The 26,440-nt window shown below is 43.1% G+C and overlaps 1 protein-coding gene across 4 annotated transcripts in view; it reads left to right on the forward strand.

Moving 5' to 3' along the window:
• The first annotated feature begins 1,607 nt into the window (after nucleotides 1-1,607).
• Nucleotides 1,608-26,440, forward strand: part of LOC105492638 (secretin receptor) — an 82,344-nt gene continuing 57,511 nt past the window's right edge. Inside the window, exon 1 of one of the 4 annotated variants that reach the window (XM_071072617.1) lies at nucleotides 1,608-1,933. In XM_071072617.1, the coding sequence (XP_070928718.1) occupies nucleotides 1,862-1,933 (72 nt within the window). In that variant the 5' untranslated portion in view covers nucleotides 1,608-1,861. The remainder of the gene's footprint in view (nucleotides 1,934-26,440) is intronic. The other 3 variants (XM_071072615.1, XM_071072616.1, XM_071072618.1) reach the window with 3 other exon arrangements.

Below are 26,440 nucleotides of genomic sequence, written 5' to 3' on the forward strand. Positions count from 1 at the left end.
AGCCTGGCCCAGGGAAATCCAGTTACAGGTTCTCTGTAGCGGGGCACACTGTGAAAGGAAGGAGAGAGGAGGGGACCGAGCTCATGTCAGTTCCTTATTCTGAATGCATCAGTCATGTAAACTGGTCTCACCTGTGTATGCATGCATGCATGTGTCTGGGTGCGCGTGACAGAGAGGGACACAGACAGAGAGAGGGTGAAGGGGTAGAAACAAGTCAGGAGCATTATAGTAATGACTGCTGCCCATGAGAAAGAAAGAAATAAGGGTGGTTCCCTCTCCCCATATATCATCTCATTTCCTGCCACTGTCACAGTGCTTCCGCAAACATCCTTGCACATTTCATTAGGCCCTTGGGTGAGTATTTATGTAGAAAGAGTTTCTAGAAGGAAGTTGGTGATTATGTATACTTTAGGTTTGATGTGTACTGAGCATTGATTTTGGACCTAGAAGCTGAATGGATTTTCCTCCCTTTTATTTCTTCTGGGATTTACCAGCCTTGATTTATTAACAGTCTCTTCTGGTAGGGAAGGCTGCTAAGGACAAGAGCACATTGTTACTTTACTAGCTGCATGGCCGTCTAAGTAGAGGCCAGTTACAGAGAGTCAGGTCAGCCATGGAAGGGTAGATCCAGGCTTTCCTGTCTGAGCCTCTGAGTTGCAGTACCCAGACATGTAATGAAACCTCCTCCACCTTCAATGCCCTCCCTCCTCTGTCAAATGGGCATCATATCACCTAGGGGTTTGAGGGAGAATTAAATGAGCTGATGTACTTCAAGTGCCTGGGAGGAAGATAAAGAAAGGGGGAGAGAGAAGAGGGAAGGGAGTAGGCACCAGTGCAGACAAAGAAAACTTGAGTTTACAAGACCCATCTAGGGCTGGACTCAGTGGCTCATGCCTATAATCCCAGCACTTTGGGAGGCCGAGGTAAGAGGATCTCTTGAGCCCAAGAGTTCAAGACCAGCCTGAGCAACATGGTGAAACCCTCTTTTTTATGTGACAGTAAAAAAAGGCCATCTGGGGCGCCTTGTACTCCAGGATAGGGAGCACCCTTGGAGTGGGCTACTGGGACTATCTGCCTGAGGCTTAAATAGCTTCCCAGGCGGTTCATCCTCAGGACAGTCCCCAGATGCCTGAGTGTACCACAGATCTTCCTTGGTCATCATCAAAGGAGGAGCTCATCGGAGTGAAACTTCATGGAATGGGAGCTAATGACTTCAATAATTAAGAAAAAAATACAGAAAATCGGAAATAAAGTGCAAGTAGCTGTCAGGGGAGAATAGATGCAATGGGCCTTGACTGTGTCACAACTTTCAGTCTAGAGTGGGTATTCTCAGATGTGTTGTTAGGGCTGAGAAAGCCGAGGCTTACAAAGGTGACCTAAGTTGCCCACCGACCCCCTAGCGAGCTTGCGCCTTCGGTCCGTGGACTCCAGAAACAGTGCTCTTTCTGGACCTGGGGTAGTGCGGGATTGCCGCGTGGAAGACTAAGCCAGCGTGCCCTCTCCTGGCCTCCTCCAGCTTGGGCCCAGACTGCGGGAGACTACTCCGGCCCCCGCGCCCTCCCTCTGCCTCCTCCCCTGCTGGCCTCCGCGCCGGCCCCCAGCCAGTCCCCCGCCGGGTGGAGGAAGCGCGCCGGAGCCGCCGCGTCCTAATCAATGGGCTGGGCGGCTGAGCGCGCGCGGCCACCTGGTCCGAGGAGGAGCAGTCCCCGGGCCCGCCGCAGGTCGGGTGGCTCAGCCATGGCTCCTCTGGGCGCAGCGGCCGGCCGGAGCCCGGGATCCTGCGCGGGGCGCTGAGCTCCCGAGTGGGCAAAGGGCACGGGCGGGTGGACGTCGGGGCGCCCTCGGGGAACGTGCGGGCACGATGCGTCCCCACCTGTCGCCGCCGCTGCAGCAGCTACTACTGCGGGTGCTGCTCGTCTGCGCCGCGCACTCGGTGAGTACTGCCCCCTTCTGAAGGCTAGGGGACCCAGGGAGCGACAGTCTCGCCGCTTCTCCGGCCTTGGCAGGATGCGGGTGGAGGGGACTAGCAGATCTTCCGCTGAGGAATGGGGACTCTTCCCTGTCAATCCTCCCAACATTAATCTCTCCCAGCTCTTCTCCGCAGGGACCCCTTCCCAAAGAAAAACCTTGTGCGAGCCAGGCGAAGGCAGCTCCAAGATGAATCCCCGTGCCCCCCACCCACCCCTTCCTCTAGCCTGGCTTCTGAGACCCTCCTAGACGGAAATTCTGGAGCCGCCCCGGGCAGTGCCTATTGTGTCCTGGGCGCTTTGCCTCCAATCTTTCCTTGAAACCTCTCAATCACCTTTCGAGGCTGCTATTACCATCCTCACTTTATAGACAAGGAAAGGAAATGAGAGGGGGAATAACAATTCTTGCTCCAAGTCAGAAGAAGAGGATTGCAACCCACATCAGTATCAGTCTGCCCCCAAACCTTGACATTTTCACACTCACGGGCTGCAGATGGGAAAACCTGAAGGGAGCTCCGGCAAGAGCTTCCGGGTCTGCGATGGGACCGTCTGCCACTCTCCCCACACCCTCTCGTGTGGGACGCGGCTCCCTAATGTCTGCGTGTCTGGTGGCTGCTGGGTGCTGCTGTTCCCCAAAGCCAGTTCCTCGCAAGGGGCTGGAGGAGGAAAATACTACTACTAATAATAATAGCGGCAGGATGGGTGGTTTGTTTTTCTTTCCTACAGAAATTCCTGGGAGTCTCCGGCCTCTCGGAGCTCTGGGATCTGTGATAAAGAGAGTGGCCCCACCCAGACCAGCAGAAAGGAAGGAATGGGGAGGGAGTGGGGGTTAGAGGTGGGGGCCAGATTCCAGAATCATCCCTTCCCACTAGCATTCCAAACTGGTCCCCAAGGTGTCTGTTCCAAGAAGCTCCTAGGGAAAGTGCTTGGGGACCCAGTTGAGTCTCTGATCTCTGTCCTGGGCAAGTCTCCTGGTGTCCAGCCTCCTTGTCTTCCCGTAGTCCCCTCCGGTTGGATTATAAGGAAAATCAATGCTCCCAATGTTGACACTCAGGAGATGCTCATTTTTCTGGTAGCCCCAAGACTTTCAGCAGCAGTAGTTGGGATGAGTGCAATTTGGAGCTTGCTTGGAACTCCCTTTCCACGGTGGAGCCTCCTCTCTTCAGTGGCAGTGCTGGCCTTGGAAGATGCTAGAGCAACAGCATGCACTCATGAGTTTCGACTCCCAGTTTGGAGAAATGCCAACTGGGATACTGGGGACAGTGTCAAGCCAGGTAGAGCCTGGAGGTGTGTTATTCCGTGGCTAGGGGTAGGAGAGGCAATAGCTCCTTCCTTGGGACCCTCCCAGCCTCCTTCTTAAGTATTTGCAGTGACTCTGAGACTGTCATAACTGGTACCTCAAGTGCAGGACTGAGGTTCAGTCTGCATTCTTGTCTCAAGAAAATTCCTGGATTATCACAGGAATAAGTGGAAGGGGAAAATGAGAGGCTTCCCTTGGTTTAAGTCTTCAGTGTACCTTGGAAGGATGCTTCATTAGGCTCTGGCCCCCATCCCTTATTTTAAAAATGAGCACACTGAGACCCTCTGAGAGAAGGGAGCTGCCCGACATCAGCAAGTTAGTAGCAGAGCCAGGACTAGCAGCTCTGCTAGCCCCACACACCCCACTTAACCCACTAAGGTTAGCACCCAGGTCTCTTGATTCCCAACCATCCAGGGCTCTGTCTGTTATGCCCCTTCTTTTTCCTTTTTTTCCTTTTTTTCTCTTTCTTTCTTTCTTTCTTTCTTTCTTTCTTTCTTTCTTTCTTTCTTTCTTTCTTTCTTTCTTTCTTTTTTCTTTTTTTTTTTTTGAGACGGAATTCATTCTTGTTGCCCAGGCTGGACTGTGATGGCGCGATCTCAGCTCACTGCAACCTCCGCATCCCAGGTTCAAGCGAGTCTCCTGCCTCAGTCTCCTGAGTAGCTGGGATTACAGGCATACACCACCATGCCTAGCTAGTTTTTTGTATTTTTAGTAGAGATGGGGTTTCTCCATGTTGGTCAGACTGGTCTCAAACTCCTGGCCTCAGGTGATCCGCCTGCCTCTGCCTCCCAAAGTGCTGGGATTAGAGGCATGAGCCACGGCACATTACTGTCTTACATAATCATAAGATGGTTTTCTGTGTATAAGTTGTGGCCCTCGGATTACTTTATGGCTTCTGTAGACCTTATATCTCACACTTCTTGGCTGAGAACTCCTGTAATAAATAGGAGTGAAACTGACCTACTTTGGTTGGAATATTTCCCAGCCTCTGGAGCCCTGCTTTCCTTCTGTTTGACTCTGGGTGGTCAGACATTTGATTCTGAAATCTAAGTGTGTTCAAATAATTTTTTATTCATTAGAAGCTCCCCCTCGAGGGGAATTATAGGCATCTTCCTAATGGAGGGAGGTCACTGAGGGCAAATTGCTTATTACCACTCTCCCTCTACTCCATATAGGGAGGCGTCAGAAGTGACCCTTGTAAGTGGAACCCAAAAAGTGGTGATGGCCAAATAGGGCAGTTTTCTGAGGCCTCCCATAAGAAATACTGAGCACACCCCCGCTCTGTGGCCCCACCCCCATGCATCTCATGAGAACTTTTTACCTGGAACATCACTGTAATTATTTACTAACACATCTGTCCCCCAAACCCTAATACACACACTTTAAACTTGAGCATGGATGGAGCCTCATCTTGTTCATCTTCTATCCCTAGAGTCTGTCACCAGTGTAAGAGGGAGCTCAGTGAGTGTGTGTTGAATGAATGCGTGGATGACTGAATGAAATGATGATGATCCAGCAACAAATAATGAAGAATCATTTCTTGAAAGGACTCTTTACTTGCTAAATTGTACAGAAATGTGTCGGGCCATAGAAAAAGAGTCACTCAAGGTAGCGCTTTTTAATCCATGGCATTTGGCAAACCGCCCATTTGTTAACCTTAGTGAGTTAAGTGAGGTGTGTGGGGCTGGTTTTTCCTTCAAGCGGAGTTTCTTAACACTATTGACATTTGGAGCCAGATAATTCTCTATTGTGAGAACTGTCCTTGCATTGTACAATGTCTAGCAGCATCATGGACCGCTACCCTGTAGGAGCTCATGATCTCTCTAAAACCGTAACAACAGAAAATGTATCTGTAGACACTGCCGAATTTTTTCTGGGGATAGGGAGGGCAAAATTGCCCCTGCTTGAGAACCACTGCCTTAAAGGTTGTCATGTTTCAGGTCAGATATACAGATAGGACTAACAATAGGTATTCATTTCACATTGGGTTTGGGGCAGTGGGGTTGGTGATAGGGCATCTGAGTCAGAGAATGGAAACAGGTGTGCCTGATGAAAACCAGTCTCCAAACTGGACAAAGGACTTCTGCAGAGAATGGGTTCCTTGATCTATTCCACCCTCCCTTCCCTTCTTTCCCCCTCCTGTCTCCATCCCTCCTCAGTTGATGGCTAAGAAGTATAACAATTCCAAGTACGGGATCTGGCACATGGAAGCCTTCGGTACATGGTGGTCACTGCCCTGTCCTGTCATGCATCTGGACCCAGAGGCTGACAAGCCCTGTGGCTGCACAGTGAGCAGAACCTTAGAAAGGCCTGCAAGCATTGCCTGCAGAGCTGGTAATTGCCCTGTTACCCGGGCTGCAGTGCAATGGTGCAATTATGGCTCACTGCAGCCTTTAACTTCCTGACTCAAGTGATCTTCCCACCTCAGCCTCCCAAGTAGCTGGAACTACAGACACCTGCCACCATCCCCGTCTAATTATTTTTTTTTTTTGAGAGATGGGTCTCACCATGTCTCCCAGGTTGGTCCTGAACTCCCGGGCTCAAGTGATCCTCCTGCCTTAGACTCCCAAACTGTTGGTATTATAGGTATGAGCCACCATGCCCAGCCTGGGAGCTGATTATTGATGACTTTTCAGAGGAGGGTCAATGGGGATTTTTTTTGTGTACCTGGAAAAACACTTTCTAGTTTTCTGAAGAAGTGTTTGCGGATTTCTTTTTAAATGTTTATTATCCCTGAAGTTAATAAGTGAAGGATGATGATGATGATGATGAAGGCTCTTTTAATTGACTCTTATTTTCCACCAGAGAGTCTGCTGAGTCCCTCCTAACACTAACATTCACATCAACAGTTAATAGCCCCATGGTGCAAATGAGGAAACGGATGCTTGGAGAGACGTGAGGCCATTTGCTTAACACCACCTAGCTTGACATGGTGACATGAGACCTTAAACCTAAACCTGAAAGAAGAAACCAAAACCTTTGTTTTCTTTTCTTTTTTCTTTTTCTTTTCTTTTCTTTCTTTCTTTTTTTTTTTTTTAGAGACAGAGTCTCACTCTGTCACCCAGGCTGGAGTGCAGTGGCGAGATCTTGGCTCACTGCAACCTCCATCTCCCAGGTTGAAGCGATTCTCCTGCCTCAGCCTCCTGAGTAGCTGGGACTACAGGCGTGCGCCACAATATCTGGCTAATTTTTGTATTTTTTAGTAGAGATAGGGTTTCACTATATTGGTCACGCTGGTCTTGAACTCCTGACCTCTTGATCCTCCCGCCTTGGCCTCCCAAAGTGCTGGGATTACAGGTGTGAGCTGCCGCAGAGCTTCTTAACCAGCACATGCATCTGCTCCAAAAGAGAGGCCTGCTCCGGGTTTCTGGTGCCCAAGGGGCTGTCATAAAATTCCCAAACTTCAAAATAGCATTAATTTTTCATTTAAACTAATCAATTTGTGAAACATAAAAAAAAACTGAGTTACACACAGCGTTTATTGAGGGGCCCAGAAATGATCATGGGGTCATAAAATCCAACAGGAGGAGGCATCATTTCCCAAACTCTTTAGGGGAGTCCACCTAGGCGGGGCACGGTGGCCCACACCTGCAATCTCAGCACTTTGGCAGGCCGAGGCAAGTGGATCACCTGAGGTCAGGAGTTTGAGACCAGCCTGACCAACATGGAGAAACCCCATCTCTACTAAAAATACAAAAAAATTAGCCAGGCATGGTGGCACATGCCTGTAATCCCAGCTACTCAGGAGGCTGAGGCAGGAGAATCGCTTGAACCCAGGAGGCAGAGGTTGCAGTGAGCGGAGATCGTGCCACTGTACTCCAGCATGGGCAGGAAGAGCAAAACTCCATCTCAAAAAAAAAAAAAAAAAAAAAAAGAAAAGAAAAAAAGGCAACAGAAAAAGAGTCCACCTACTTTGGCATTATCACCCTTTGGAGTTCCCGCAGAGCTTCCCACCCTCACCCTGTCCTCATGATCCCCATCCAGGTTGGGAGGGCCCCAGATTTCCTACCATGCCAAGGGAGGACATAGCCCCTCTTCCTGGTACCCCCTTGTTGAAAGCCTAGATTTAATATCTGGGATTCGAGCTCCACCACCAGAACAGCCTCTTGCAGTGAGCCCCAGTTTGGTCCCTGCATCCCTGCTCTTAGCAAGCTGTGGGTTCTCACCACTGACCTTCACTCAGGCTTCGGGACAACCTCCTGCTCAAGGTAAAACCACAATACTCAGATGCTATCTACTTGCTTACATTACAAACAGAAGGCTTCTCAGCATTCCTGTGGACTCCTGGGGCCCACCCAGCCTCTACATGGTGTGTCTGTTCCAAGGATGGCATTTGGAGAGGGCCATCCCTGGTTTATCATGTCCCAGAGTCTTAGCCCACTGTGCTGCAGGCTCCTGAGGTTCCCAGAGTCATCTCCAGATCCCACCATGTTCCACCCTACTTCCCTCACCAGAGGCTCTCAGGCGTGCTCCTGATGGCCACGTGTCTTTCAAATTTCTCACCTCCCGCCTCCCTCTCATGTTCAACAGATGGGTTGCCTTCCATTTCCCAAGAGTTGAGACTACCTGGATGAACTTCTAACCAACATCTTGCCCTTGCAGATGTGTCGAAATTGTACCCTCTGTTCCCTTCCTTCCTGTCTGTCTTAGTCAGCTGTGTTATCGTAACAAAATACCATAGACTTGGGGGCTTAAACTAAAGAAATTGATCTTGCGGTTCTGGAGTTTGGAAGTGTGAGATCAAGATCCTGCAGGGTTTGGTCTCTGGTGGGGGCCCTCTTCCTGGCTTGCACACGGTCACTTTGTCCTCATGTGGCATTGCCAATGAGTGTGTGGATGCAGGGGAGGGGAAGGCCCTTTCTGGTGTTTCTTCTTGTAAGGACACCAATCCTATAGGATCAGGACCTATTACTACAATGCCATTTAACCTTAATTATCTCCTTATAGGCCCTACCTCCAAATACAGCCACCCTGGGGGTAGGGCTTCAACATGTGAATTTAGTGGGGACACATTTAGTCCATAACAGCATCCAAGTGGAAGAGAGGCTGTCCCCCAGACGACGGCCTGTCCATACTCCTATCCCTACCGACTTCCTTCCCAAGAGGACACAATGACAGCCATCTCACCCAACCTTCACCCTCTTCCTCTCCACTGACTTTTCTCATCAGCTGGTTAACTTTCCCGTCTATCCAGCCCAGGCAGTCAACAGCTCTCTGCTGTCTGCCCCCTGGTGGCCAGTTTCCTGTAAGATGCGTCCACCTTCATCGCCTCCACTTCCACTCACTCTCACACTGCAACCTGGCTCCCACGCTCCAACCACAGAAACGAGCCTCACCAGGGGCCTTTGATCTGCCACATTCACTGGATTCGTTTTTATAATCTTTTTTAAAAAATAAAAATTGTAGACTAAGCACGGTGGTTCACTCCTGTAATCCTAGCACTTTGGGAGGCTGAGGCAGGTGGATGGCTTGAGCCCAGGAGTTCAAGACCAGCCTGGGCAACATAGGAGGCCCTGTCTCTACAAAAAATTTTTAAAATTAGCTGGGTGTGGTGGTGTGTGCCTGTGGTCCCAGCTGCTCAGGAGGTTGAGGCGGGAGGAACACTTGAGCCCAGGAAGTAGAGGCTGCAATGAGCCATGATTGTGCCACTGCACTCCAGCCTGGGTGAAAGAGTGAGACCCTGTCTCAAAAAAAAAAAAAAAAAAAAAAACAACAACAACAACAACAAAAAAACAGTATTTAAAGTGTACGACATGATATTTTGAAATACACAATGAAATGATTACTATAGTCAAGCAAATTAACATATGTTTCTTCTACTCTTTTGGTAAAATTCCAGTGTATGATACAGTATTATTATTATTGTTATTAGTTTTGAGACAGAATTTCGCTCTTTTTGCCCAGCCCAGAGTGCAATGGTGCGATCGATCTCTGCTCACTGCAACCTCTGCCTCCCGGATTCAAGAGGTTCAAGTGATCCTCCCGCCTCAGCCTACCGAGTAGCTGGGATTAGAGGCATGCACCACCATGCCTGGCTAATTGTGTATTTTTAGTGGGGACAGGGCTTCCCATCCCATTGGCCAGGCAAGTCTTGAGCTCCTGACCTCAGGTGACCCACCCGCCTCAGCCTCCCAAAGTGCTGGGATTATAGGCGTGAGCCACCACACCAAGCCCGATACAGTATTATTAACTATAGTCCTCATGCTGTACATTAGATCTCTAGACTTATTCATCCTGGTGTAACTGCAACTTCATACCCTTTGACCTGTATCTCTCCATTCTCAACCCCTCCCAGGCCCTGGCAACCATCATTCGACTCCCTGCTGCTTCGTATTCAACTTTGTAATATTCCACATATAAGTGAGATCATGCAGTATTTTCCTTTCTGTGACCGGCTTATTTCACTTAGCACCATGTCTTTCAAGTTTATTCATGTTGTCACTAATGATAGGATCTCCTTTTTTAAAGCTGACTGGCATTCCATTGTATATATGCAGCATGTTTCTTTATCCATTCATCTGTTGATAGACACGTACGTTGCTCCCACATCTTGGCCATGGTGAATAGTGCTGCAGTGAGCATGGGGGTGCAGGTACCCCTACGAGGTGCTGATTTCATTTCCTTTGGGTTTATGACCAGAAGTCTGATTCCTGAATCATATGTTAGTTCTATTTTGAATGTTTTGAGGAACCTCCATACTGTCTTCCATATGGCTAAGCCAGTTTACGTTTCTTCTAATAGTATGTAAGAGTCCCCTTTTTCTCCACATCATTGTTAGCACTTTTCTCACTCCTCATGAGCCACCCTAACAGGTGTGAAATGATGGCTCATTGTGGCTTTGATTTGCATTTCCTTCATGACTGGTGATGCTGAGCAGCTTTTAATTTATCTGTTGGCCATTTGTATGCACTAGATACTTTCCAGTCCTGATGCTACCGGGGGTGATCCATGCAATTTTTGAGAGAGAAGGGATACCATAAATAGTTACACTGAGACACTAGGAAATACCCAACGTATCTTAGAGGCATGCAGTACTGGGCACCTCGTTCCCTTCCATCTTTCCAGCAACATGGTTCAGTCCAACGTGGTTCTGAGTCTGACGGCCTCAGAACCAGGGAAGCTGATGGTGGAACTCAGTCAGAAGCCAGAGTCCTGGGAACCATGCGGGGACCACGGGTGCAAGTTCTGAAATCCAAGGCTGGAGAACCTGGGGTTCGGATGTTCAAGGACAGGAGAAGGGTGTCCCAGTTCCAGGAGAGAGAGAGAGAGAGAGAGAGAGAGAGAGAGAGAGAGAGAGAATTTACCTTTCTCTGCCTTTTTTGTTGTATTCAGGGCCCAGCCGATTGGATGGTGCCTGCCCACATTGAAGGCAGATTTTCCCTACTCAGTCTACCAACTCCTGAGCCAATCTCCTCCAGAAACACCCAGATATAGTGTTTTACCAAGTAAGCAGTTAGCCCTTAATCTAGTCAAGTTGACACTGAAAATTAACCATTTCAAAGACAATCCTCACTTCTTGCTTAAATGGTAGAGCTATCTCATAGGGGTTCTTTGCTACTACTCTGACCTCATCCTCCTTCCTTCTCAAAATGGCAGACTTGGCAATGCGACTCCCATTTACAATTCCTCACAGCACTCACCACAGAGACCATCCTGGCCAACCTGGTGAAATCCCGTCTCTACTAAAAATACAAAATTTAGCTGGGCGTGGGTTATCTGGCCATTGACTTCTTTGGCCCTTGTTGGAGACCACGAGCTTCAAGGACAGAATCTATGTCCCATTCACCTTCATGTCACCAGTGATGGGCAGACTGCTGAGCATATAGTAGGTGCCCAATAAATGTTTGCTAAAATTTTGAGTTTTGAACAGGTTATACAATGATGACTTTCCTGTTCTTATTTCTCATTGTATAAACTAGACTACTACTTCCCTTTCCACTCTTGAAGCGATTTCTTCCCAGTCTCTGGTTGTTAGGCAAGTAATTATAAAGTATGAGAAGAGAAATGATGTTGAGTCTCCTTACCTTATTCAGATTTTTTTTTTTTCTTTTTTGAGACGGAGTCTAGCTCTGTTGCCTGGCTGGAGTGCAGTGGCATGATCTCGGCTTACTGCAACCTCCACCTCCCAGGTTCAAGCGATTCTCCTGCCTCAGCCTCCTAAGTAGCTGGGATTACAGGCACGTGCCGCCACGCCCAGCTGATTTTTGTATTTTTAGTAGAGACGGGGTTTCACCATGTTGGCCAGGATGGTCTCTGTCTCCTGACCTCGTGATCCACCCACCTCGGCCTCCCAAAGTGTTGGGATTACAGGAGTGAGCCACCGTGCCCAGCCCTTATTCAGAATTTAAAAGATTTCTATTATATATCCTGCCATATTTTACCATCTCAGACTTAAGAGCCCAAAATTAAACTCCAAAATAGCTAACAGAACCCCCTTGACACCTTTTCTCTCTTATTGGTTCGGCTTTGTTATTCTTTCTCTCTGCAGACTGGATTTTTCTGTTGCTTTCTACGGGATAGAATATGGCTGCTCCATGGCCTCCAAGTTTGCATGCTTTGGGAATGGGAGAGGTTGGCTTTCTCCCCATGCCAACACCAAATACCCAAGGAAGGCAGATTGTCCCACGCCTAGTTAGGTCTCCTTTGGTCTAATCAGTGGGATAGGATCACACAGCATAAACCACTCAGCCTAGGCATGAAAGGGTTCTTCCCAGGAAGAAGTGTTGGCTCAGAGGCTTCGCAGACACCTCAAAACATGTCTACCATCTGGAAAAATACCCCAAAGAAAGAGATGGTGGAAGTTCATCACGGAATCATCAAGCAAGAGGTGAACTTTTACACCACAGTGGGACCAACATGACTATGTGTTGAGTGAAACAAAGGGTGATACTCCCTGCAGAGACGCTATTAGACGTGCAAAGACTTACATAGTTTACAACTTAAGCACCTCTTCTTTAAAAAATTACCATAGTTATATGTAGCAAAACCAAAACTCAATGTAAAATATGGGATACTAAAAAGTGGAATTTACCCAGGAAAGCAATGGATGGGCACCAGTTCCACGGTTCTGCAAAAGACCCTAGAAAAGATTCAGTTCAGCAAATCAAAGGGCTCCTTGAAGAACACCCCAGAGAAGATAATAGGCAACGTCACACAAAGCTGCTCTCTTCAGAACCTTGAAGTACAACTCTGACGTGTAATTAACGAGGTGAAGGCCTGTGAATTTTGTGATGAACAAGAAAAAAGAAAGTGGATTTAAAATTCTAGGAAGAGACAAAGTTATACAAAGCATTTGTGGTCTAAATATTTTAAAAGCCAAACTTTGACGTGATTTTAGCAGTATTTCCAAAACTCCATGTAATGATGGCTGAGACTCAGGCTCTGAAACCAAAGAGGAAAGAATATGTAATGTACGTTTTTGTTTAGTTAATAAAAAAAATAAAATAATATAGAAAAGTACCATTTAGTGATTTTTCTCTGACAGTCTCTTATTAAATTTATGAGGATTTTTTTTTTTAATATGCTTAGGGCTTTCAGTATAAGATGACAGATTGACCACATGTGTTTATCTGCTCTGCCTCTGGAAACACTTTAAAAATGACAGTAAAGGAATAGAAAAGGGATAAACCCATACAAAGAGAACAAAACAAGAGACAGAGATGAGGCAGAAATTTCCAGAAATCTTTGGAAAATGAAAAGTGGATGAAGTGATAGCTGTATGGAAAAAAATAACCTCAATGCCTGTAGCGGGCAGAAGAGAAACTGTCAAGTCACCCTGTGGCACCCTGGAAAGGCCCCAGACCCTGAGGAGAGTCCACCCATAGACCCCAGCAGTGGGCTCCCTCTTGGCCTGGTTATGTTACAGTGAAGGCCAGCAGGCAAGAAGCTGTTTAGGTCCACAGTGGTTCCAGGGACTGTGTTACTGTCTCAAGCTTAGATTGGACATTGAGGAGGGCCTCCAATATGGAAGCAAACAGCCATGAGAAAGGTGCCTTGAGGAAACAGATCATGCAGACAAGAGGAGACAAGACATACAACTAATATTTGGAAATCCTTTGTGAAAAGGATGCCTGAGCCACAAAACCAGAAAAGGATGCTATGGAAAAGGAATCATCTGAGAATAAGAAACGATTCTTGGAAGTTAAATGTATGAAACAAAACACTCATAAAAAACTCTACAGATAATGTCAAGGAAATCTTCTATCAAGAAAATCACAAAGGCTGGGCGCGGTGGCTCACACCTGTAATCCCAGCACTTTGGGAGGCTGAGGAGGGTTGATCACCTGATGTCAGGAGTTGGAGACCAGTCTGACCAACATGGTGAAACCCCGTCTCTACTGAAAATACAAAAATTAGCTGGGTTTGGTGGCATGCACCTGTAATCCCAGCTACTCGGGAAGCTGAGGCAGGAGAATCAGTTGAGCCTGGGAGGCAGAGGATGTAGTGAGCTGAGATTGTGCCACGGCACTCCAGCCTGGGAAACAGAGTGGGACTCCATCTCAAAAAAAAAAAAAAAAAAAAAAAGAAGATCACAAAGACAAAGTGGTAGAATAGTAGAGAAGGATGAAAAGATCGGAGGATCAGTGCACCTCATCGAATACTCTGCTAATAGAAATTCCAGACAGACAGCATGCATATGAAGGGAGGAAATAATAAATTAAAAACATAATTTTTTAAATTCCCAGAAATGAACACAAGTCTTCAGATTGAAATGCCCACTGAGTATCCAATCAATAAATTTAAAAAGACCCATTTCCTCAAGGAATTTCAAAATACCTAAAAACAAAGAAAAATCTTACATATTTCTAGGGCCAAAACAAAAAAGTTGCATTCAAAAGATTTAGAATCAGAATTGGATTTCTTATTAACAATACAGGAAGAGGAGAAATGTCTTCAAAATTGTGAAGGAAAATTATTTCACCCTAGTGTTTTCTACCCAAATTGTTAGTTTAATAATTAATTAAATTAATAAAACCATTTTCACTTCTGCAAAGATTCAAAAAGTTATCCCTTTTTCTTAGGAGGTTACTAGAGAATTCTGTGCTTTTTCAAAATGAGAGCAAACCAAGGAAAAGGCCTCGATACTTGGGAAATGAGACTGCAGCCAGGAGACAGGGAGAGGGCACCCCAAACCACAGCCAGGTAGCAGGCCTGCATGGAGTAAGAGAAAGGGGAACTCTGAGACAGAAATCTCCAGAGGAAAAACCAATAGGACTGTGGATAGATGTGTAACAGAGCTGTGGGAGCACTTGGAAAAATTAGCCATATGTACATGGAAAACTAATCCAATGAAAAAACAGTAATGATTGACCTCAGGAAAAACAAAATGTACAAGAAAGACACATAATCATTTTACATAATTTGACTCAGCAGCGGACAATATTTCACAGTCAAAATAAGTCATTATAAATATAGACCATTCTTCACTAAAAATGAAATGAAGATTAGTATATGTAATATACGGGGAGAGAAGTATATGTAGGAAGATTTTAAAACATCTCATCTTTATCTTACCTAATAGGATGTTTTGGCTGTCTCGGATTTAAAAAACAAGAAATAACAACAATATAAGAACGTAATTTTTTTTTTTTTTTTTTGAGACGGGGTCTGGCTCCTTCACCCAGGCTGGAGTGCAGTGGCCCGATCTCGGCTCACTGCAAGCTCCGCCTCCCAGGTTCCCGCCATTCTCCTGCCTCAGCCTCCCGAGTAGCTGGGACTACAGGCGCCGCCACCTAGCCTGGCTAATTTTTTGTATTTTTAGTAGAGACGGGGTTTCACCGTGTTAGCCAGGATGGTCTTGATCTCCTGACCTCGTGATCCGCCTGCCTCGGCCTCCCAAAGTGCTGAGATTACAGGCGTGAGCCACTGCTCCCGGCCAAGAATATAATTTTGAAACCTGCAGACAAAAATGAAAATAAACAACTAAAAAAAGTTGAAAACGGTTGCCTGGAGAGCAGGTAAAGGTTATGGAAGGGAACTACTATTTGTCATTATACTCTTTGGTACTAGTACAAAAAAAAAAAAGCTCAATGTGGTTATACAAACTCAATTACAAAAATTTAAAGGGATTTAAAAAAAAATGAATAGCTCTTGTTTTGAGGAAAATTTTACATAAAGTTCAGCAGTTCTTTCATCTTCGTTTGTCCCTCCTGTGAATTACAAGTAAAATTGTATTTAATACTTTTAAATTTAATGAGTATATACAATATGTGTACATATACACATGCATATAGTTACTAACTATCAGCCTCTCCCCGTCTTCTCTAGGTTGATGGAGATAGTAAGAGGGCTTGTTTCTCATGTCCCACATCTTCTGGGTGGTTGCTCCATGGAGCCACATGCTCTTCCCAGCCACTCCCAGCAACCCTGGGGACTCCAGTTCCTCCTTGCTGGTCACCACCAGGAAACATGGACTCAGTCCTCTCAGCAGAATGACATTCCTGTCAGACACTGGTGGACACCACGCATTTCTTTAGTTGGATACCCGCCCCCCCACCACCACATTATCTTGGCTTGTTACCTTTTAGAGGAAGGATCAAGGGCAAAAGAAATGTGGGATGCTCCACTTCACACCCACGAGGATAGCCATCATAAAACAATAGCAATAGAAAAAGAACAAGTGTTGGTGAGGATGTGGAGAAATAGGCACCCTTGTACCTGGCTAGTGGGGTAGCCCCTATAGAAAACAGTTGTGCAGTTCCTGAAAAAGTTAAAAATATAATTATCGTATGATCCAGCAATTCAGCCTCTGGGTATATACCCCAAAGAACTGAAAGCAGGGACTCAACAGATATTTGTACGCCCATGTTCATAGCAGCATTATTCACAATAGCCAAAAGATGGAAGCAAACCAGGCGTCTATCAACAGATAAGCAGATAAACAAAATGTGGTCTATCTATACAATGAAATATTATTCAGCCTTAAAAAGAAGGAAATTCTGGTTTTCTGTCCTCATAAGTGGGAGCTGAACAATGAGAACACATGGACACAGGGTGGGGAACATAACACACAGGAGCCTGTTGGGTTGTGGGGGGCTGGGGCAGGGATAGCACGGGAAGAAATACCTCATGTAGATGATGGGTTGATGAGTGCAGCACACCAACATGGCACATGTATACCTGTGTAACAAACCTGCATATTGTGCACATGTACCCTAGAACTTAAAGCATAATAAAAAAAGAAGGAAATTATGATACATGTTGCAACATAGATTAACCCTGAAAATGTGCTGAGTGAAACAAGCGAGGTGCCAAAAAACCAATATTGTGTGATTCATTTATATGAAGTACCTAGAACAGGCAAATTCTTAGAGTCAGAAGTAGAATAGAGGTTACCAGGGGCTGGGAGAATGGGAGGATGTGGAGTTATTGCTAAATGATGAGTTCAGAGCTTCTGTTTGGGGTAATGCAAATGGATACCGGGGATGGTTGCACAACATTGTGAGGGTACCTAATACTATTGCATTGCACACGTTAAATGGTTAAAATGGTAAATTTTATGTTATGTATATTTTACCACAGTTTTAAAAAAAGAAATGTTGGATGAGAAGAAAAAGTTAAACTATCCTCCATTATTACTGTTTCTATAGTGCAAAGGAAAATCACCAAGGAAGTTGAACTTTTCTTGCACGGGGCTTCCCATTATAGATATGTTATCCCATTTCTAACCTTGCTCTGTTGCTCTCAAGAGAGTCCTCTTTGCCAGAGGATCCCTTTCTTTAAACTCTCACAGTGGAAATTGCCACCTACTTTTGGGAAACCTCATTCACTAGCCACACACATTGATGCTGCCCTAGAGTTTATTTCCCACCCTGTATCAGTCAGCTAGGCTGCATAACAATTGCACACATCTCGGTGCCTTGCAGCAATAAGTGTTCATTTCCCTCTTGGCATTTACAGTTGAGCTAGGGTATGATTAATCCGGGCTGGGCTCTCCTGGCTTGCTTCCATCCCCTGGATTAGGTTCAGTCTGCTACACCTATCATTCATTCTAAGATGAGCAGGCTACCCCAGGTTCCAAAATGCAGGTGAGCAAGGACAAGTGTGCAAATGTATTTCAAACCTCTGCTCACATCAAATCACTAATGTCCCATTGACCATGGTCACATGACCAAGGCCAAGCAAAGAAGTACGCTTCGCCCACCATGATAGGAGTCATATGTATAAACCCCATAGGGAGTTGAGACCAGTACTTCCAAGTAGAGCATACTTCTTTCCTGTCCCTGGCAGTACATTTCCTAAGTCTGAGTTACTTCCTGTATATTAACATCAAGAGGATGCAATGGATGTACAACATGATGACTAAAGTTAATAACAATATATTGTTTTTGAAAATTGCTTAGAGAGTAGTTTTTAAGTGTCCTCACCACACACACAAAAGTGAAATAATGCCTATGTCAATTAGCTCAATTAAAGCCTTTCTACAATGTATACATATTCCAAAACAACATGTGCATAATAAATCTATACACTTTTTATTTATCAATGAAAAAAATTTATTTAGGTCAGGCATGGTGACTCACACCTGTAATCCCAGCACTTTAGGAGGCTGAGGCAGGAGGGTCACTTGAGCCTCAGAAGTTCGAAACCAGCCTGAGCAACATGGCAAAACCTTGTCTCCACCAAAAAAATACAAAAACTAGCCGAATGTGGTGGTGTGCGCCTATCGTCCCAGCTACTCAAGAGGCTGAGGTGGGAGGATGGCTTGAGCCTGGGAGTTTGGGAGGTTGAGGCTGCAGTGAGGATGATTGTACCAGTACACTCCAGCCTGGGCAACAGAGCGAGATTGTCTCAAAGGAAAAAAAAAAAAAGAAAAAAGAAAAGGAAAAGAAAAAGTAAGAGAAAGAGAAAGAAAGAAAGGGAAAGGAAGGAAGGAAGGAGAGAAAGGAAAGAAAGAAAGAAAGAAAGAAAGAAAGAAAGAAAGAAAGAAAGAAAGAAAGAAAGAAAGAAAGAAAGAAAGAGAAAGAAAGAAAGAAAGAGAAAGAAAGAAAGAAAGAGAAAGAAAGAAAGAAAGAAGGAAAGAAAGAAAGAAAGAAAGAAAGAAAGAAAGAAAAAGAAAAATGTTAAAAAGAGAATGTGATGGAATGCGGAGGTTCAGAAGCAAAGTCCAGGATGGATTTAGTCCTCTGAGTCCAGCAGAACAATCAGCCTTAGGGCTGTTGCTCTCATCCCCGTGGTTGAATATGGTTCACCGTGATATCCACATATGGAAGAGGGAGGCATGTCCCTTTCCTTCAGGGGCATGAGACAGAATTTGCTCATGTGTTTTTCACTCCAATCTATTGCTAGAATGTAATCTCATGGGCACACCTTAGTTGCAAGCAAATTGGTAACTGTGGTGGGTAAATAATTGCCCAGTTAAGTTTTGATTATACTAGAGAAAGGGAAGAATGTTTATCGGGGAAGCAGTCTCTGGCAAAAGAGGTTATCACTGGTGGTAACAACGAGAACGAACCAGCACTTTGGGAGGCCAAAGATCACGAGGTCAAGAGATTGAGATCATCCTAGCCAACATGGTGAAACCCCGTCTCTACTAAAAATACAAAAATTAGCAGGGTGTGGTGGCACGTGCCTGTAGTCCCAGCTACTCGGGAGACTGAGGCAGGAGAGTCACTTGAACCCCAGAGGTGAAGGTTGCAGTGAGCCAAGATCTCGCCACTGCACTCCAGCCTGGGCGACGGAGCGAGACTCCGTCTCAAAAATAAAAAAAAAGAACGAGAACGAGGAGGTGGAATGCAAACTTGCATTTCATATGTGACACCCATAGCAAATTTGGCTCTCAGTTCAGAAACCTTGATTTAAAGAAATAATTTCTTTCTTTAAACTAATAAAGTAACTGCTGCTGAGCCCCCAGCCTGCCTTACTAGTGACAGCCACAGGACACGTTCTTCTCCTGTTCCCCTGACTAACGGCAGCTCGGTTGACATGCTCACGTAGTGATAGCAGGGCTGTGCACACATTGGTTGTCTACCTTCCTCTGCATATTTAAACATTATTTTAAAAGGTTTAAAAAATAATTCTTATAATATTTTCATACATTTTCTTCCCGATTTTTCTCTCAAACATTGGTACATTTAGCATAATTACAATCATACTGTACATATAATTTTGTGTCTTGATTTTTCTGTTTAACATCATAGTATTACTGTTAATACTCTGTACTGCTAAATACTTTCTTTAAATAATCATGTGTAATGCCTGAACATACCCTGTTAAATGGACTCACCATAATTTACCCAGCTAGATGTTCTCTTTATACTCAGATAATTAAGTTGTCTTTTTTTTTGTAATTCAACTTTTTATTTTGAAATAGTTGTAAATTAACATGAGTTGTAAGAAATAATACGGAGAGATCTCTTGTAACTTTTGCCCAGTTTCTCCCAATGGTAACATCTTGCAAAACTGTGTGTGTGTGTGTGTGTGTGTGTATAGTTTTATACACATATATATATATAGTATAAGATTACAACCATGATATTGACATTGCTACCGTCAAGATATAGAATTTTTCTGGCATCACAAGGGCCCTCCATGGTGCCCTGCTATAGTTATTTCCACTTCCTTCCCGTGCCCACTCCTTCCTTAACTCCTGACAACACGAATCTCTTCTCCATTTATATAATTTTGTCATTTCAAGAGCATTATATAGGCCAGACATGGTGGCTTATGTCTGTAATCCCAAGACTTTGAGAGGCTGAGGCAGGAGGATTGCTTGAGGCCAGGAGTTCAAGATCAGCCTAGCAACAGAGACCTTATTTCTACAAAAAATATGTTTAAAAAATTAGCCCGCCTGTGGCGGCACATGTGTAGCCCTACCTGTGCAGGAAGCTAAGGCAGGAGGATTCTTGAGCCCGGGGGTTCAAGGCTGTGGTAAACTATGATTGCACCACTGCACTCCAGCGCCTGGGTGACTAAGAGAGACTCTGTCTCTTAAAAAAAAAAAAAAAAAAAAAAGTTATAAAATAAAATAAGAAATGCTATACAAATGGAAAGATGGAATCATATAGTATGTAATTTCTTTACGTTAGCTTCTTTTCATTCAGCATATTTCTCTGGCAATTCATCTAGGTTGGTGCAAAAATCAATAATAAGTTTGCTCTTTTTTGCTGCTGAGTAGAGTTCCATAGTATGAATATACCACAGTTTACTTAACTTCTTACCCATTGGAAAACATCTGGATTGTTGAAGTTTGGGGGCCATTATGAAGAAAGCTGCTATAAATATTTATGGACAGGTTTTTCTGTGAATGTAGGTTTTCATTCCTTTGGGATAAATGCCCAGGACTGTCGTAGTTGAATGTTTAGTTGCCTGGTTGGTTTTCAAGACACTGCCAATTTGTTTTCTACAGTGAGTGTACCATTTTACATTCCCACCAGCAATGTCTGAGTGATCCCATTTCCCTATGACCTTGCCAGCATTGGGTGTTGATACTTTAGTATTTTAGCCATTCCAATAGATATGGAGTGATACCATATAAAGGTTTTAATTTTGATTTACCTGATAGCTAACAATGTTGAATACATGTTCATGTGCTTGTTTGCCATCTGTATATCTTCTGTAAACTATCTCTTCGTGTCTTTTGCTTATGTTCTAATTAGATTTTTTGCTTGTTTACTGTTGAGTTTCGAGCATTCTTTGTATATTCTAGATATTATTCCTTTCTTGAATATGTAGTTTGTAAATATTTTCTCCAATTCTGTAGCTTGTCTTTTCATCTTCTTAACATGGCTTTTCATGGAGCAAAGTTTTAATTTTTATTGTGTCTAATTTGTCAATTTTTCCTTATATGGATCCTGCTTTTGGTGCCAAGCGTAAGAACTCTGTGTAACTTTAGATTTGAAGATTTTCTCCTATGCTTTTATTTACTTATTTATTTATTTTTAGTTTTTATTTTTTGAGACAGAGTCTTACTCTGTCGCCCAGCCTGGAGTGTTGTGGCACAATCTTGACTCACGGCAACCTCCATCTCCCGGGTTCAAGCGATTCTCCTGCCTCAGCCTCCCTAGTAGCTGGGATTATAGGCATGCGCCACCATGCCCAGCTAATTTTTGTATTTTTAGTAGAGACGGGGTTTCACCATGTTGGCCACGCTGATCTCGAATTCCCGATCCCGTGTGATCTGCCTGCCTCAGCCTCCCAAAGTGCTGAGATTACAGGCATGTGCCACTGCACCCAAGCTCCTGTGCTTTAAAATAAAAGTGTGATAGTTTGAATTTAAGCCCATGATCCATTTTGAGTTACTTTTTGTGTTAAGTGTGAGACTTAGCTCAAGGTTCATTTTGTTGTCTACAGATGTTTGGTTGCCTCAACACCATTTGTTGAAAAGACGATCCTTTCATTGAATCCCTTTGTACCTTTGTCAGTAATTGGTTGTGCATGTTTATGTAGGTCTATTCCTAGGTTTTCTATTGTTTCTGTTGATCTACTTTTCTATTCTTCCATTGATATGCTGTTTTGATGGTTGTACCTATATAATACCTCTGCAAATCAGGTAAACCGATTCTTTCCACTTTTCTTAAAATTAACAGAATTAATTTTGTTGAAGAGAATTAGGTATACAGGAAAATTGAGTGGAAAGTACAAAGAGTTCCCATATACCCTTTCAATTCCTCCTCTCCAGTTTTCCCTATTACTTACGTCTTGCATCAATGTGGTTTATTTATTACAATTGCTGAGCTTATGTTGATACAATATTACTAACTAAAGTTCATAGTTTACAATAAACTTTGTGTTGTATATTCTATGAGTTTTGACATATGTATAATGACATGTATCCATGATTATAGTATCATGCAGAATTGATTCACTGTCCTAAAAGTCCCATGTTCCACCTATTCTTCCTTCCTGACTTAGCCCATCTCCCTTCCTATTGTCCCCTGGCAACCACTGATTTTTTTTTTACTGTCACCAAAGTTTTTGCCTTTTCCATACAGTTGAGATTATATAGTATGTAACTTATTTATTTATTTATTTATTTATTTATTTATTTCTCACTCTGTCCCCCAGACGGGAGTGCAGTAGTGCTATCATGGCTCACTGCAGCCACCACCTCCCAGGCTCAAGCAATCCTATGCATGCCACCATGCCAGGCTAATTTTTAAATCAACTTTTTTAAGCAATGGAATCTCACTGTGTTGCCAGGCTGGTCTTGAACTCCTGGACTCAAGCAAGCCTCTTGCCTCGGCCTCCTAAAGTGCTGAGATTACAAGTGTAAGCCACCACTGCCAGCCTGTAACCTTTTTAGATTGACTTCTTTCACTTAGCAATCTGTATTTAAGATTACTCTGTGTCTTTTTGTGGCTTAATGGCTCATTTCTTTATTTCTTTCTCTCTCTTTTTTTTTTTTTTTTGAAGAGGTCTCATTCTGTCGCCCAGGTTGGTCTTGAACTCCTGGACTCAAGCAATCCTCTGGCCTCAGCCTCTCAAAGCACTGGGATTACAAGTGTGAGCCACAGTGCCCAGCAGCTCAGTCCTTTTTTTTAATCACTGGATAATCATCAATTATATGTCTGTATTATGATCTGTTTATCCACTGACCTATTGAAGGAAGTCCTAGTTGATTCCTGGTTTTAGCACTTATAAATAAATTGTTTCATTTCTTTAAAAAAAGCATCTCTTTTAGGTATTCTCATTCTTTTGCTTTTCTACATAAATTTTAGAATAATCTTCTTTATATCTCCAAAACACTTGCTGAGATTTTGATAGGAATTGTGCTAAACATGGTTTGGAAGGAACTGATATCTTTACTATGTTAAGTCTTCTAATCCATGAACATGGTATGTCTCTTCATTTATTTAGACCTTTGATTTCTTTTACCAGCATTATGTCATTCTCAGCATATAAATTCTGTACATGTTTTGCTGGATTTATGCCTAAGCACCTCTTTTTTTAATTGATTCTGAGTGACACTGTATTTTCTTTCTTTCTTTTTTTTTTTTTTTTGTGAGATGGAGTCTCGCTCTGTCGCCCAGGCTGGAGTGCAGTGGCCAGATCTCAGCTCACTGCAAGCTCCATCTCCTGGGTTTATGCCATTCTCCTGCCTCAGCCTCCCGAGTAGCTGGGACTACTGGCGCCCGCCACCTCACTTGGCTAGTTTTTTGTATTTTTTTAGTAGAGACGGGGTTTCACCATGTTAGCCAGGATGGTCTCAATCTTCTGACCTCGTGATCCGCCCCTCTCGGCCTCCCAAAGTGCTGGGATTACGGGCTTGAGCCACCGTGCCCGGCAACACTGTATTTTCTTTTCTTTTCTTTCTTTTTTTTTTTTTTTTTGAGACAGGGTCTCACTCTCTCACTGAGTCTGGAGAGCAGTGGTGCAATCTCTGCTCACTGCAGCCTCAACCTCATGGGTTTAAGCCTCCTGTCTCAGCCTCCCAAGTATCTCGAGCTACAGGCTCATGCCACCACACCCAACGAATTCATGTATTTTTTGTAGAAATGGGGTTTTGACATCTTGCCCAGGCTGGTCTTGAACTCCTGGACTCAAGAAATCCACCTACCTTGGCCTCCCAAAGTGCTGTGATTATAGGCATGAGCCACTATGCCTGGCCACTGTTTTTTTTTTTTTTTTTAAATTCACTGTGCATGTGCTTACTGCAAGTATATAGAAATACAATTCATTTGTCAGTGTTTAGTGTTCATCCTGAGACCTTGCTGAACATACTTACTAGTTCTAGGAATTTTTTGGCAGATTCCTTGGGATTGTCTATGTAGACAGTCATGTTATCTACAAATAGGTTTTTCTTCTTCTTCTTTGTATTTTTGATTGGTGTATCATAGTTTTACATATTTTGGAGGTAATTGTGATATTTTGATGCATGTATACAATATGCTATGATCATGTCAGGGTAATTGGGATATCCATCTCCTCAAACATTTATCTTTGTGTTGGAAAATTACAATTCTTCTAGCTATTTTGAAATGTATAATAAATTATTGCTAACTATCATCTCCCTACTATACTATCAAAGGCTAGAACTTATTCCTTTTACCTAACTGTATTTTTGTACCCATTAACCAACATCTCTTCATCCCTTCCTCCCTGCAACCCTTCCCAGCAGGTGGTAAACACCATTCTATTTTCTACCTCCATGAGATCCACTTTTTAGGCTCCTACATGCTAGTGAGAACATGCAATATTTGTCTTTTTGTGGCCTGGCTTATTTCTTTTCTTTTTCAACCTTTTATTATAAATTTAATTATTTTTAATTGGCACATATAATATACATATTTTTGGGGTTCATATGATAATCGTACACATTCATATAATTTGTAAAGATCAAATCAATGTAATTGGCATAGCCATCACCTTAAATATTTGTCTTTTCTTTATGCTAGAAACATTGAAATTATTGTCTTCTAGCTATTTTGAAACATACAATAGATTATTTTAAGCTATAGTCACCCTACTGATCTATCAAACACTGAGTCATATTTCTTCTATCAAAACTATATTTGTACCCATTATTCAACCTCTCTTCAACCCCTTCTCTCCCCTACCCTTCCCAGCCTCTGGTAACAACCCATCTAGTCTCTATCTTCATGGGATCCACCTTTTTAGCTCCCACGTATGAGTGAGAACATGTGTTTTTTTTGTCTCTTTGTGCTTGGATATTTCACTTAGCATAATGACCTCCATTTCCAACTGTGTTGCCACAAATGACAGGATTTCATTGATTTTATGGCTGAATAATATTCCAATGTGTATATATACCACATTTTCTTTATCTACTCATCTGCTGATGGGTGCTTAGGTTGATTCCATATCTTGACTATTGTGTGTAGTGCTGCAATAAACAAGGGACTGCATATATCTCTTTGACATACTGATTTCCTTTCTTTTGGATATATATCCAGAAGTGGAATTCCTGGATCATATGATAGTTCTATTTTTAGTTTTTTGAGAAACTTCCATACTGTTTTCCATAATAGCTATACTACAATACATCCCATCAGTAGTATACAAGCATTCCCTTCTTCTCATCCTTGCCAGCATTTATCATTTTTTGTCTTTTCAATAGTAGCCCTCCTAACTGGGGTGAAATAATTCTCATTATGGTTTTGATTTTCATTTTTCTGATGATTAGTGATGTTGAGCATTTTTTCATATACCTGCTGCCATTTGTATGTCTTCTTTTGAGAAATGTCTATTTAGTCCTTTTGCCCATTTTAAAATTGAATTATATATTTATTTTTGCTATGAGTTGTCTGAGTGTCTCATATATATATGTATGTTCCTCCTTCTTATCTGTATGCCTTTATTTCTTTTTCTTGTCTTATTGCATTGGCTAGGACTTCCAATATTGTGTTAAATAAGAATTGTGAGAGTAGACATCTTGCCATCCTTAAGGCAAGAAATATCAACATTAAGTATGGTTTTAGCTGTAGGTTTTTTGTAGATGCTCTTTATCAAGTTGGAGAAGTTCCCCTCTGTTCCTATTTTTCTGAGAGTTTTTATCATTAATGGGTATTGAATTTTTTCAAATAATTTTTCTGCCTCTATTGATATGATCATGTGATTTTTATTCAGCTGTTAATATGATGAATTACATTGATTGATTTTCAATATTAAACTCATGGATTGTTTAGAAGTGTGTTGCTTCATTTCCAAGTGTTTGGAGAGTTTCCATTTTTCTTTCTGTTATTTATTTTTAACTTGTTTTTGTTGTGGTCAGAGAACACATTGTATATGATTTCAGTTATTTTAAATTTGTTGTGTTTTGTTTTATGGTCCACAATGTGATTTCCTTGATGTATGTTCCATGAATACTTGATTAAAATGTGTATTCTGCTGTTGTTGGGTGAAATGTTCTATAAATATTAATTAGATTGTCTTGATAATGGTATTTTCCTACATCTTTGCTGATTTTCTGTTTAGTTATTCTATCCATTGTTAAGAGAAGGTTGTGTAGAATCCAACTAAAATTGTAGATTTGCCTATTTCTCCTTTCAGTTCTATCAGTTTTTGTTTCACATATTTTCCAGCATAATTGTTTCATGCATACACATCTAGGATTGCTATGTATTTTTGATAGCTTGCCTTTTTTATCATTATGTAATGTGTCTTTCTGTTTCTGGTTATTGTTTTTGCTCTACAATCTATCTTACATTAATATAGTCACTCCTGCTTTCTTTGATTAATATTTACATAATACATATTGTTCCATCCTTTCAAC

This window comes from Macaca nemestrina, chromosome 11, assembly GCF_043159975.1.
Source record: "Macaca nemestrina isolate mMacNem1 chromosome 11, mMacNem.hap1, whole genome shotgun sequence".
Classification (NCBI taxonomy): Eukaryota; Metazoa; Chordata; class Mammalia; order Primates; family Cercopithecidae; genus Macaca; species Macaca nemestrina.